The 12,816-nt window shown below is 39.9% G+C and overlaps 2 protein-coding genes across 6 annotated transcripts in view; one reads left to right on the top strand and one right to left on the bottom strand.

The window, feature by feature from the left end:
- Nucleotides 1-709: 709 nt before the first annotated feature.
- On the top strand, nt 710-8,691 carry dnajc18 (DnaJ (Hsp40) homolog, subfamily C, member 18). Its single transcript, XM_076273945.1, has 8 exons — nt 710-1,311; nt 2,027-2,219; nt 2,523-2,668; nt 3,590-3,799; nt 4,044-4,165; nt 4,625-4,734; nt 6,084-6,256; nt 7,235-8,691. The coding sequence occupies exons 1-8, from the start codon at nt 1,185-1,187 to the stop codon at nt 7,357-7,359; spliced, it is 1,206 nt and encodes a 401-aa protein (XP_076130060.1). The 5' UTR covers nt 710-1,184; the 3' UTR covers nt 7,360-8,691.
- Nucleotides 8,692-8,860: 169 nt separating this feature from the next.
- Nucleotides 8,861-12,816, bottom strand: part of brd8a (bromodomain containing 8a) — a 16,417-nt gene continuing 12,461 nt past the window's right edge. For 4 of the 5 annotated variants that reach the window (XM_076273806.1, XM_076273808.1, XM_076273809.1 and 1 more), the window contains 3 exons: nt 11,239-11,521; nt 10,165-10,209; nt 8,861-9,309 (listed from right to left, as the gene is read on the bottom strand). In XM_076273806.1, the coding sequence (XP_076129921.1) occupies nt 9,250-9,309; nt 10,165-10,209; nt 11,239-11,521 (388 nt within the window). In that variant the 3' untranslated portion in view covers nt 8,861-9,249. The remainder of the gene's footprint in view (nt 9,310-10,164; nt 10,210-11,238; nt 11,522-12,816) is intronic. The other variant, XM_076273807.1, reaches the window with a different exon arrangement.

Genomic DNA, 12,816 nt, shown 5'->3' with positions numbered 1-12,816 from the left:
TTAGTCTTCCAACGGAAATCAATGGGATTTTACAAAATGCCAAATAAAACACGACAGAAACTGTATTTCGCTATACTACTTGTTTTGGAACATCTAGTAATTATTTTTTTTTAAAACATTAAAAGTCTTCTTCTTAATTTAACCAGAACAATATTGGTCATTTTCAACATGGCAATACGGAGCCCCTAAGGGGACATGAGCAAAATAAAATCTAAAGTTTAGTTTCATGTGCTCACGTGAAACTTTCATGTGCGCACATGAAAGTTTCACGTGCGCACATGAAAGTTTCATGTGAAAAGGTTTTGCATGTGCACACAAAACTTTCATGTGCTCACATGAAAGTTTCACATGCGCACATGAAAGTTTCGTGTGAGCACATGAAACTAAACTTTAGATTTGTTTTGCTCATGTCCCCTCATGGGCTCTGTAGCAATGTAAGCTATTTGAGAATGATATTATACAGCCTATAGGTAGTTCTAGGTTGCATCTTTTTCTGTTCATCAGAATACATAACAAAATACTCAGAAGTAATTAAATGTAAAAATTCTAAATTACATTTTTATGAAAGAAGTGCTTTCCATCTCTGTTGACACAGTCATGTAGGCCTAGACGTAGAATATCTGCTTGTACGCTCAAAAATCATATCCAGAAAGGGAACCATTATGATTCATTGCGTCTTTTGGCCATAATTTCCGGTTCCGTTTGTCAGGTCGGTCGGACATGGAGCAAGACATGACACCGAAGGAGTGTGTTGGTGTTAGGTTTCATGTAATGTTGTGTTATATTTGTTTTCATTAATTGTTCCTAAGTTGAACAGCAACGAAGTGCAACAAAATTTGTAGGTGTCAGAAAAATTAACAATGCGAAAATTTGTGTTAAACAATATAGCTAATAATCGATAACTGACTAGCCAGCTAGCTTAACGTTAACGTTATATGACAAGCCAGGTAGGCAGCTAGCTTGCTAGTTAGCTAAAGGTGGTATGAGCTAGGACACATATTTAGACAGAAGGCATCATTTCGATCCCTGGCTAAGTAACCTGTCATCGGTACTTTCATGTCCGCCAAGACAGTAGTAACGTTACCAGTCTCCGTCTGTCAGATTACTTATTTTAGAGGCTAGCTTTGACGTTAGCTTACATTGGGCCTTTGGTGTTAGCATTTCTAAGAGTCTTCAAAATATCAATGGAGAAAGAAGAAGCTGAAAGGTTAGTAGAGAAAGCCAAGCTATGCTTGCGGTCTGGACGAAGAGACAAGGCACTTCAACTGCTTTATGAAGCTCAGAAGACATACCCCACAACCAGAGCCAGAGGTAATGCCAATGTTACCTAGCAAGCTATCATACATGGTTGGATAATTAACGTTAAGGCTAGCAGTGTTGGGTGTCATGAATGCTGAAATAGAAAGTGCAACGTCTGGATGTTTGCAGTTATACAATACGCGACTGGATCAGTTAACATTTTTACAGTATGTTCAACGTGTGGTTGCAATGTGTCCAATTCGTTTTTCATTTTATTTGCCGGTTAGACGGATAACATGGCTAGCTGAATGCAGCGAAATGGTAACGTTGGTGAAATGGACACCCTGTATTAGCTTAGTGTTCCATTTTTAGCACCAAGTTCTGGACATCTGTCATCTTAGCATCATAGCGGCCGTTTGGTTCCACTCGTGTGTCCTCGATTTGTCCTCTCTGCTCTATCGATGAATCAGTGATATACCATTGCATGTATCATAGCAGGGGGTGTGTCAGACTACATTGTAACTAGTAGCTTGTAAACAATCTCTGCAAGGGTTTCCTCAATAAAATATGTACCAGCGTAAATGTTACCCGTCTGGGAAAAGGGGGAAATTATGGATGCTGTTGGTTACTTACAGTATATAACTCATATAATTGAGGATAATGATGTAATCCTGCATAATGGTTCAGCGTGTAGTTAGTTTGGAGTTTATTCCTGTACTTTTTGCAGGGAGTTTTGTCTTTTTTACTGCTTTAATCAATTTAATTTCCCCCAATCTTTGGACTCAAGTCCTAATTGATGCCATTACGGGAGATGGTGGTGACATGAACGGCCCTGAAGCTGAGCGCACGTTCACCCCACCACCTGGATGGAGGGCAGCTGATGTCAGCCCACAACAGGAAGAGTCCACTCAGAATAGCAGGGAGGGGACCAGTAACGACAACAAGACTTACACAGAGGAGCAGCGTCAAGGAGTGCTCAGGTACCAACTGAAAGCCCTGTTATTGAGAGTAACCAGTGATCAGGTACCAACTGAAAGCCCTGTTATTGAGAGTAACCAGTGCTTACCTCTCTCCATGATGTGTTTCATAAGAAATATTTCACTTTTCACTTTGGCAGCAATAATTCTTTTAAATTATGTATACATGGGAATGCATTTCTTTTCTTCATTCTTTCCGAGTAAAGCATGATCTGATTCTGATATAGTGGGTTATTGGGCCCTACAGTTAATTCACAGCAGTGGTCAGTACACAGGATATTACTATATGTTTTTTGTTTCTTGCAGAATAAAGAGATGTAAAAACTTCTATGAGATCTTGGGTGTGTCAAAAGAAGCCTCAGATGAAGACCTGAAGAAGGCTTATCGGAAGCTGGCTTTGCGTTTCCACCCGGACAAGAACTGTGCCCCTGGAGCCACAGACGCTTTCAAAGGTTTGCAGTTATCTTCAGAGATGCTACTGCATTGAGCTCTACCATGTGTAACATATAGGAAAAATGTCCCATGCAGGAAAAATAAGATTAAGATAAGAACCACAGGTGGTTCTCTTTAACTTAGAAAGGGTATGGAGTGATGTATTGTTTATTTGTTTTTTTACCCTCTAGATGTAACTGTACATTTTATACAAAAGCATGTCTTGAACATATATAGATGAATCAGATTGTGGAAATAGCCCCCATTGTATGATAGATAGATAGATAGATATACTTACTGTACTTAATTTTCATGGCCAAAGGGAAATTACAGTGTTCCAGCAGTCATACATATGAAAAGGCTTGTGGAATTACAGATGACTTTAGTGAATAGTGAGACACTGGGTGATTCTCGATGTACCCCCCTCACGGACTCACAGACTTTGATGCGCGTTCCAGCAAACTTTGTGAGGGCTTAGGACTGTCGCGCTGTTAAATTGTGAAGTGCATGAGGGCTCGCTCGCACCCTTTCTGTGCCTTTTCCCTAAGTCGCCATTTATGCAGACTTTACCCAAAGGAATTTCCAACAATTCATAGCGTGAAACACAGGTTTACCCAAAAGGAGGCTGGAAGCTTGGAAAAACATCAATAAACAACTGGCAAAGCGCAAACGTGTTTGCAACACATTTTTGGCGTTGTCTATTTAACGATAGGTCGTAAGTTCTATCCCATTCCTGTTATTAGCATTTTGAACTCAATCACTAATCAGCGGATGTCCCAAAAGTCTTTAAGGGTTCAGGACTTAGACCTTAGAGGGGACATTGACATTCACCCACTGTCTCATCCTTTCACCAAGGTCATTGTTGCTCTGCACATGGGGTACAAAAGGCCACACGTTCCACTGAATGACCTTTATCATGTGATGTTGTTTCCTTGCTTTAGCCATCGGAAATGCCTATGCTGTGCTGAGCAACCCTGAGAAGAGGCATCAGTATGACCAGTATGGAGAACAGGCGCCGACTGAGACCTCTAGCCAGTCCAGCGCTCACCCCCGCCACCCCGGCTTCAGCCGCACCTTCCACAGGGACTTTGAGGCAGACATATCCCCCGAGGAACTCTTCAACATGTTCTTCGGAGGGAGGTTTCCAACAGGTTAGCAGGTTTGTTCCGACAAACTAGCGTGAGTGTGCTTGTTTTTGAGTCGGATGAATTAATTTATGTGACCTTTGTCGTGTTGATTGTACGGTTTGAAGCTATTTGACTTTTTTGTTGACACACCAAAATGCTTGAACATACAAAATAGTTTTTTTTTTTCCTTCCTATAATCACAGGCATACTAAAGTTTTCAATTGACTGAATTACTGCATTTGGTAACTATGTTTCATTGTCCCTTTAGGCAATATCCACGTGTACACCAACAGAGGAGCCTCCTACGCCCATTTCTACCAGCCACAACGCCGGCGCAGAGGATATGAGAGAGCGCGTGAGGAGGTGGTGGTGGAGGAGAACCACAGTCAGGTCAGCTATATTTAATCTCACTCCTCAACACTAACACTAACAGCATAGCACCTGGGAGTCCAGCACTAATGCAGGGAAGGCATTTTGGTTGGTTACTGTAATTCAAACCATTTGTTTTGATCCTTATCAGGAGCAACCCATTGTGTGTGTGAGTGAGTGAAGTCCCCATAGCGAAGGATAAAGCAAGATATATTGTAGTTGGGTTTTGTTAGAGACAGATAAAGAGAGAGATGTACTAGGGTTACAATTAGGGTTGAATGAATGACAATGAAAGTTTTATGCCTCTATCTGCAACAACTACGCCATCACAATAAGAGTAGCAGGTAATGCTGGTGCAGGAATGATCATTTAAGGAAATGTAAAAGATGTGTGCATATCGGTTTCAACATCGGCAGTCAGCCAAAATGACAGAAGTTAACGGCATATTGATATCGTGCATCTCTGCTTTTTATGTTTCAGAACACTTTTACAGCTTTTCTGCAGCTCCTGCCTGTACTGGTTCTGATCTTGATTTCTGTGGTTACTCAGATGATGGCCACAAACCCCCCTTATAGTCTCTTCTATAAACCGTAAGTTTGGCATCATAAACCCTGTTAAAGAATCTCTAAGGCCAACTTATACTTCCTGAAACAACTTATCTTCCTGAAAGCAAACAAATCTACCCTCTCATTTGACTCACACATCAAAAGTATCAGCTGTCTTCCATTTGAAACGCATTTCTAAACTCGGTTCCTCCCTCAACCCATCTGCCGCTGAGACTGTCATTCATGCTTTCATCACCTCCAGGTTAGATCATTGGTATCTCATCCAAAAGCCTAGCCTGACGAGCCAGACCCAAATTAAAATGTAGGGTCTGGGGACTCACCATTCGCAGTGCTCAGTCCGAGGGGCGTGATAATCGGTTGTCTTTCAAATTCCCTCTGCACACAATAGAACAGCACTACAACTCATTAGTCCCATGCGTTTTTCCCACCAGCGGAGTTAGTTGGCTAGTTCAAACTTTTGCCAACTTGCTCAGCCATACTACGCCATGGGATCACATTACCCCCATCCGCCAACAACTACACTGGCTTCCAGTTCAGTCATTGCATCCATTACAAAATCATTCTCCTTCTCCTTGTACACAAATCTCTCCACAATCTGGCTCCTCCCTATCTTTCAAATCTCCTAACCCCATACACACCGTCCTGCGCTCTACGCTCCACAGATGGCTTTTGTCTCTTCATTTTCTCTTATTTTAATTTGATTTATCACAATGTCTTCTATCCACTTTGCCCTGTGTCTGTGTATTCTTGTTCTCTGGTGTGCAGTGTCATCTGTGTCTGTGCCTCTGTCTGTACGTAGTGTGTAGCGTCTTCAACTTTGAATTGTACAATGTCCTCTGTGTTTGTAATGTCTGTCTGTATTACTGTTTAACATATATAACCTTTTAATTGTACAGTGTCCTTGGGTGACTTGAAAGGTGCTTATAAATAAAATGTATTATTATTATTATTATTATTATTATTAAATATCTTCTACTTTGCCTAAGCATTTTGATATTGATTTAAATGTTGCTTCTATTTATCTGTGTACATTTGAGAGTCTTGACTAAATTAAAAAGTTATATTGTGTTGCGATATGTTGAAAGCTTGGAAGGACTTTGACATAATGCAACACCACATTTTGCATGATGTATAAAAGTAGATGTTTGTAGATGGTTTGAGCTGGTTGAGAAAAAAATGGTCTGTTTTGTCCAAGGCACATCTAAGCCTTTGGACTGCTAAGTGAACTGCACGTTTGACATAATTATAGTATAGTATAGTATTTACTCTGGTAAAACTGTCTGGGTATTATACTTGTTTCCGTGTTTAGAGTTTGTATGTAAAATCTGCCCCATTTGTGTTGATGTAAGTCTTTAATCAGATCTGCTTCCCAGGTCCATGGGTTTGGTGGTGTCACGGGAGACACAGAACATGGGTGTGCCCTACTATGTGGATAAAACTTTTCATAAGGAGTACCGTGGGGCTGCCCTGGATGAACTAGAGAAGACTATTGAGAGTGATTACATAGAACACCTACAAAGCAGCTGCTGGAAAGAAAAACAACAAAGTAAGATGTGTGGCTCTCATCGTTGATAGGGATTTTGGGTGCAGAACAAGCACAACCAAGTAGAATTGGCTTTTTTCTTTCCATAATGTGGCATAATGTGTCCTTCATGTTTTCACATAATGTGTCCTTAATGTTTTAACATTTAACGTTTCATAAAAACACCAATAACAGCACATTTGTCAGTTATAAACACTGCATTGGTAACTGGGTGAGTGGGAATGACTGGTGTTTTTATCAGTCCTTCACATGACCATATACCATAAACATGAAACTGAAGATACCAAAGCTAATTGCCTACTAATGCTTACATGTAGTTCCACTTCTAGTGCTTTGACTCATACCATGGAAAAACTACTACACGAGTTTGTTCTGTAGAGCAAACCATGATTTGTGTAATAGTGTAATGTTAACCTTTGGAGTGAAATATCGAACAGGAGGTGTTACTGTTCTACATTGCTAGTGTGCCAATGGGTCCAGGTTTAACCATACTAAACAATGCAAATGATGATGACCTGAGCATAAACAAAGCTTTCCTCGCTAACTTTAAAGTTTACTAATAAAAGCCTTTAATTAGTAGTCATAAGCTGCGCAAGATATGTCCTCTGAAGTCACACATCAGCCTTCAGTGTCTTTCTTGATGGATTGCTTCAGAAAGGCATTACTGGAATAAGCCCAGCAAAACAGCCATATCAACTTTCCTGACACTTTATCTCTGCTTGCGCTCGCACATAATTTCTATCTGTAAAGTTCTAGAACTTTCCTGGTGCATGCGAATGGTATTTTACAGCCATTGTAGTCAATGTGTAGAAAGAAAGAGAGAGGATGAGCATGCTTTGAAATATGATGAGATGTAGATACAGATATGATGAATATGTATAAATGTATGGCAGTTTCATTATTTTGTTATTCTGAACTTTTTTCAGAATAACACATTTTGTGTGTGTGTGTTTTTTTTTTTTTTTTTTCTTCCCTTGCTAGAGTCGGACTTGGCCAACCTTGGCCAGCTGTACCGAGATGACAGGCTGAAGCAGAAGGCGGAGACCATGAAGCTGGAGCACTGCGATAAGCTGCACCGCTTCGTGGGCCGCAACCGAGGAGAATGAGACGGCTGCATCTGCCCCCTCAGCACCACCCCAGGAGAATCAGTCACGTTTTACTTATTTATTTATTTTACTTTGTTTATTTTTTTTTTTCTTGAATTGTTTCATCTGCGCCGGCCACTCTTTTTTTTTTTTGTAGAGCGCATGCACCGCAACAGCAGTAGACGGGAGAACGGAACATGAGCCTTCTGTTCTTCCACAGTAGGCGGTGCACAGACACACATGTCCACCTCCGGAGCAAGTAGTTCAACCTGCCTGGCTAGGGCTGCAGAGAACCTGGCCTCTGTTCGGGGCTGTGTTTTTTTAGTGTTTGAGATAATGTTGGCCGTTAATTTTCCTTACATTAAGGAATTCAGGCTTAACTGACCCTAGGACTGCTGCTTTCTGTTGATCACATTTTTGTCTTTGGTTACAGGTTAGGTTACATGCCTGAGTGAGTGTTAGCATTACTGTTAATAGCAGAGGGTTAACTTATTTATTTGATTTTAATTTAACTTTTTCTTTTTTTTTTGTTCTGTGCTGTGAATTCAGTTCTTCAGTATAGTCAAACCGTATGGTATGACTGTAGAGCTTAGCAAATTCAGATTACTTTATATATAGCTCAGAGGTAAACGTAAAGCCAGAGCCACTGAAGTACAGTGAGAAAAGAAATCTCGGTGAGATAGTAACTTATTATATTTAAAGACGAATTTGAACATATTCTAGTGATGGTTCATTGATCTAAGAGCTTAAAATCCCTTTTTACTCCTATGAGATAACACTTTTGTTTTTATGGTTATTGTGCAACGAGTACTTTGCCAAAAAAATAAGGTACCATATGTAGTATTATTATTATTTTGTAAACCATTTCCTTGTTAATTTCTGCATACTTAACTCTTAAACCACTTAAACTCTTTGGTTAGTAATGCATGCAGCCATTGGGATCCCCTATGTCCTGCTTGATTGATGACATCCAAGCTCCGTTGCAGTGAGCGCCACACATTTTATGAGAGAACCACAACTGTAACTCGCCTCTCCTTCCCATTACTAAAATGACTGTTAGAGGTCCCATGTTCTGACCTCTCCATGTCTGAACCTCCTGTTCTTGCCTGTGTGTAAAACACTCTCACTTGTTTTTGATTTGTTTTGATTAATCTGAACTCAAAACAGATTTAGCACAAATGGAGGCATGGAATCCACTTCAGTTGGGCCTGTTAGGTACTAACTGGAAAAGATGCCAGCTTACAATATCCCCCCCTCTTCCTGCTCAGGAACCAAACTAGTGTTCATTTTTGGTTTGTGCTGGGCAGGATTTTGTGTTGATTTAATAAAAAAGTTGCTCAATCTTTAATGATACCCTCTACTGAATGTGTCTTTCTTTTGAATGTGTTGTTCTTTTGTATGATATATTGTAACTTTTTACATGTATGGCATATTGTACCGTGTCTTTCCTGCATGCAATATGTCTTTTCTAGAGAAACAAACTCACTTGGTCCTGAGGGAATGGCGAGAGGAGACCAGACCATACTGCTGAAGTCGGTTTATTAGACTAAGTCATTCAATACCTAAAAAGGCACTACATGTTCAGTAATTCATAGTACTGCACAAAACAACACATCCACCGTTTATGACAGACATGCTCACAATGTAGGAAAACAATTACAAAATCATAGAAAAAAGAAAATGCTTCCTCCCCCTGCCTAAAACCAAATTTAAAATGTCAGATCCGGAGGACTAACTAAGTGCCATTGTAAGTGATGGGAGAGGGGTTTGCAGAATTGAAACCACTTCCACACATGTAGATAAGGGAACACAAAGGCTTCTTTCTGAGCTGTGGCATCTTCGGTCCAGACTCCCTTTGAGGCTTGAGATCTCTGACCAGCCCGCTCACCCACTACCATTACACCACTGTGCTTATTTTTTCATCTTCTGGTCTGCCTCTATGGCACAACGTCGCCCCCTAGTGCCTCCGTCCTGTAAAACAGACAGGGTTTCAAACAAAAGCATTTTGTGGCCATTTTAGACTGAAACTCAAAGATGTTTAATACATCCATTAACATACATTTAACTTGAGACTATTTATACACTTTTTTCAGTTTTTTGAAAATTAAACATTTTTTTCTTTCCAACAACCCAGATTTTTGGAAATTCTGGAATATTGGATAAGCATAATAGTCATTTGGTGGATATGCTTGCATCAGTGACTACCCATCTTGAATGTTTGAGGAAACAAACCTCACTAAGCTGCACATACAGTACAAACTCTGCTTAAATTTGTGCTTGTTAGAGAAAGAGAAGAATATTGGTGATGAGAAGAGATCACTAAAAGACACATTTAGCATAGCATGACAGATGCACAGTGGTCTAATCACCAATTTTTTGTTAAACTGATACTATTTTAAACATGTCAAAAAAGAGGAAAAAAAATCTCCAACCAAGGCACTCCTTAATTAAAATGTCTTTAATTACAATGACATGTCCTAAAATGAGCAGTTAAAAAAGCCCTCGCGTAGCGGCATCAGGCCTTCTTCAGGGCACAGCACAATCTTCAAATCAAAGGTTTAAAACGTATTTGAACCCATTGACAGACTAGGGTAACAATAATTTACGTTATTATTATTATTGTTTATTATATTATTATTTTTACTACTGCTTTTCTTTAAGATATGAAGCAGAGATAATCATTACTATATCATGGAGCTGTAATATAGGAGGAAAAGCTAATCATGACCCAAGAGTAACAGAGAACTGTGTGGTCACTGATGATTTCCATCCTTAACAATTCAGTGTACTGAGAAGTGCACTAAACGCTCCAGAAAGGATACTTACAAAGAGAGAGAGAAGGAAGGCAGGGGACGCCATAGGCAGAGTGTCCTATGAGAGGACAGACAAAAGTCAGAGAGAGGAGGCTTTGGCAAATATCACAGAGAATCGGAGATGGAGACAAACAAAAAGAAAATGCTAAACTAAGATTACAACCTCTCAATAAAATCCCCCGCCTTATTCTGATATTTCAAGATGCTGTCAGATTTAGTGAGAACGATTGCTTGTGTATTTGGAATGCTGTGAGGATCTACATTGTTTTTGGTACAAATATACAGTAATGAGATTATTGGAGAGGCCCTACTAAAAGTGTTAAGTAAGCAGTAGGTGTAAGCCTTACACAAAATAAAATATTGTGTTAAAGCAATGGCAACAGCCTACTCTATAGTCTGGATTTTGTTCAACAGAATTCCTCAGTGACAGAAAACATGTAATGATGGAAAAACAAAGCACACACAAAGCAAATGAAAGAATTGATGCTGAAAACAAGTAAGTTAAAGTGCATGAGTGCAAGAAGACTGACAGCAAAGAGGCCATTAGTAAGCACATGCACATAGGGGAATTGCAGAGTTAATTGACCTTAGTCATCTTCTAAAAACAAATTCTTGGTTAAGAAACAAGGCGATTTGTCAGTGTGGTATTATAGCAATTGTGTGGTATTCCTGTGCTGCACTTTCTGTCTATTGTACCTAAAAAGTAAATTTGATGTGAACTGAACTGAAGAGAAGCACAACACATCAACACATCAACACATCAATCGACAACTATAAAACAACACCACACTGGTACAGGTAGACCGAGTGAGAGTGCAGCTTCTGGTCGTCTTGAGTTTGCTTTTTTGTCTCACCATGTGTATATGACATATGTTCCAGTTATCTGAATTTTTTAAAGATAGAAATATAATAATTATCTATTTTCAAATCTTGAAAGCTTCAAAGCTTGAGCCAAGCCTGAATTCTGGCACAGTATAGCTGATAACTTAATCAGTAGCTGATGGCGTTATATCTCTCAGGTCTACTACGTGTGCCTGCCTGCGAATGCACTTCTGCTCATGTGACCAGTCTTCTCACTGACCCCCACCTTGTCGCTGGGGTCCTGCTTATGGTTGGCCTCTCGGCCGCGCAGGCTCTTGGAGCTGATGCCCGACTCGGAGGTCTGCATGATGAGCTGCGTGGCCAGGAACTGCTGCACCTGCTCCAGCACGTCGCGCTGCATCTCCAGCGCCATGTGGAAGACGTCGTGGTCCGAGCTGTTGTACATCACCGCGTTCTGGAACATGAGCATGATGTCGCGCTGGAACTCTGCCGTGTTGCGGATGGCGCCTATCTCAATGTTCTTCTTGATGGTGGACAGGTCCATGGGCCTGGGTGGAGAGTGACAGACATCTGAGCACACACTGAGACCTTGGATCCAACAAGTACCGGTAAGTGTCATTTTCTCTGATTAATGAAGATTGCAGAATCGTTCATGGATACACATTTGAGCCAGGTCTATCATTCCATGATAGTGAAAAATAAGAATAAAATGGAAGGAATTGTGTGAAAGGGAAGAGTCACTGATGTAGAAGTTTTTTTATAACTGTTTACACACGTTGTGTTTCAAAACTCTACACACAAAACCCACAATCGCTCACACAAAATGCAAAATTCCTCAAATCTCCAGCAAAATGACACATTCAAAATGTCGCAAACACATCTTTAAACCAAACATTCGCCTCACATTATAAACACTTTTTTCATAATATGACATATATTATTGGATACATCATGTACACACTGTTGCTCAAAACCTAAAGCTCTTTAGTCTTAGGCTTTATATATGTATTTCCATACAAGAGTGAAAGTTACGGTATCTACAAAGGGAAGTTGAAATACACAGGGGGTCGTGTACAGTATGCCTATAGACCCTTTCAACTGCAGAAACAAACAATCCTAAGCGTTCCTATAAGGCATTTCTGGAGGCACAGATGGTAACATGGGGACAAACAAAAATAGAGTAAAAACACAAGTTTTACATAAAGTCAACTCTTTGTAGAACATTACTGTAAGCTAAAGTCCGATTACTGTAATTTTCCTTTCAAAGTATCTGCATTGGTTCTGAATATTTCAACCGGAAATCCTCTAGGAGCAGATTGAAAGGGTCTATACCTATATAGAGACTATATCTATTCATAGGCCTATACTAAGGCAATGATTGGATGGTGTTTAGTAAAGTAAAGAGTGTTTACACATGTTAAGAGAGAGAGTGAAGCACTGGTGATTTAGTGTGGCATTTTGATGGGTTGTGTTTGAAAAACAAAATCAAGTTACTTCCTGTTAGATTGTTGTATGTTAGGTAGAAAATTGTGTGTGGTGTTTTGCAAAAAGTCAAACACTGAGAATTCGTTTATGGTTTTGCAGATTTGGTGTGGGGTTATGATGTTTGGAAGACATGTTTAGAAAATTGTGTGACAAGTAGGGATGTAACGGTATGAAAATTTAACCTCACGGTTATAGTGACCAAAATTATCACGGTTTTCGGTATTATCACGGTATTTTTAAAAGTGTGTTCAATATGTTCAGAAAGCACTGATAGGCCTACACAAGCTGAAATAGTTTCAAAAAGAGTCCCGTTCAGTTTTTCATGTTTAATTGGCTATGTGCTTATCGCTTAACTTAC

Source organism: Alosa pseudoharengus, unplaced genomic scaffold (genome assembly GCF_046254945.1).
Source record: "Alosa pseudoharengus isolate Yale_2024_CS ecotype anadromous, Long Island Sound unplaced genomic scaffold, YU_APseudo_1.1 YU_APseudo_1.1_scf_8, whole genome shotgun sequence".
Taxonomy (NCBI): domain Eukaryota; kingdom Metazoa; phylum Chordata; class Actinopteri; order Clupeiformes; family Clupeidae; genus Alosa; species Alosa pseudoharengus.
The sequence above is the reverse complement of the archived record's forward strand: the minus strand, read 5'-3'. Positions and strand labels throughout refer to the sequence as shown.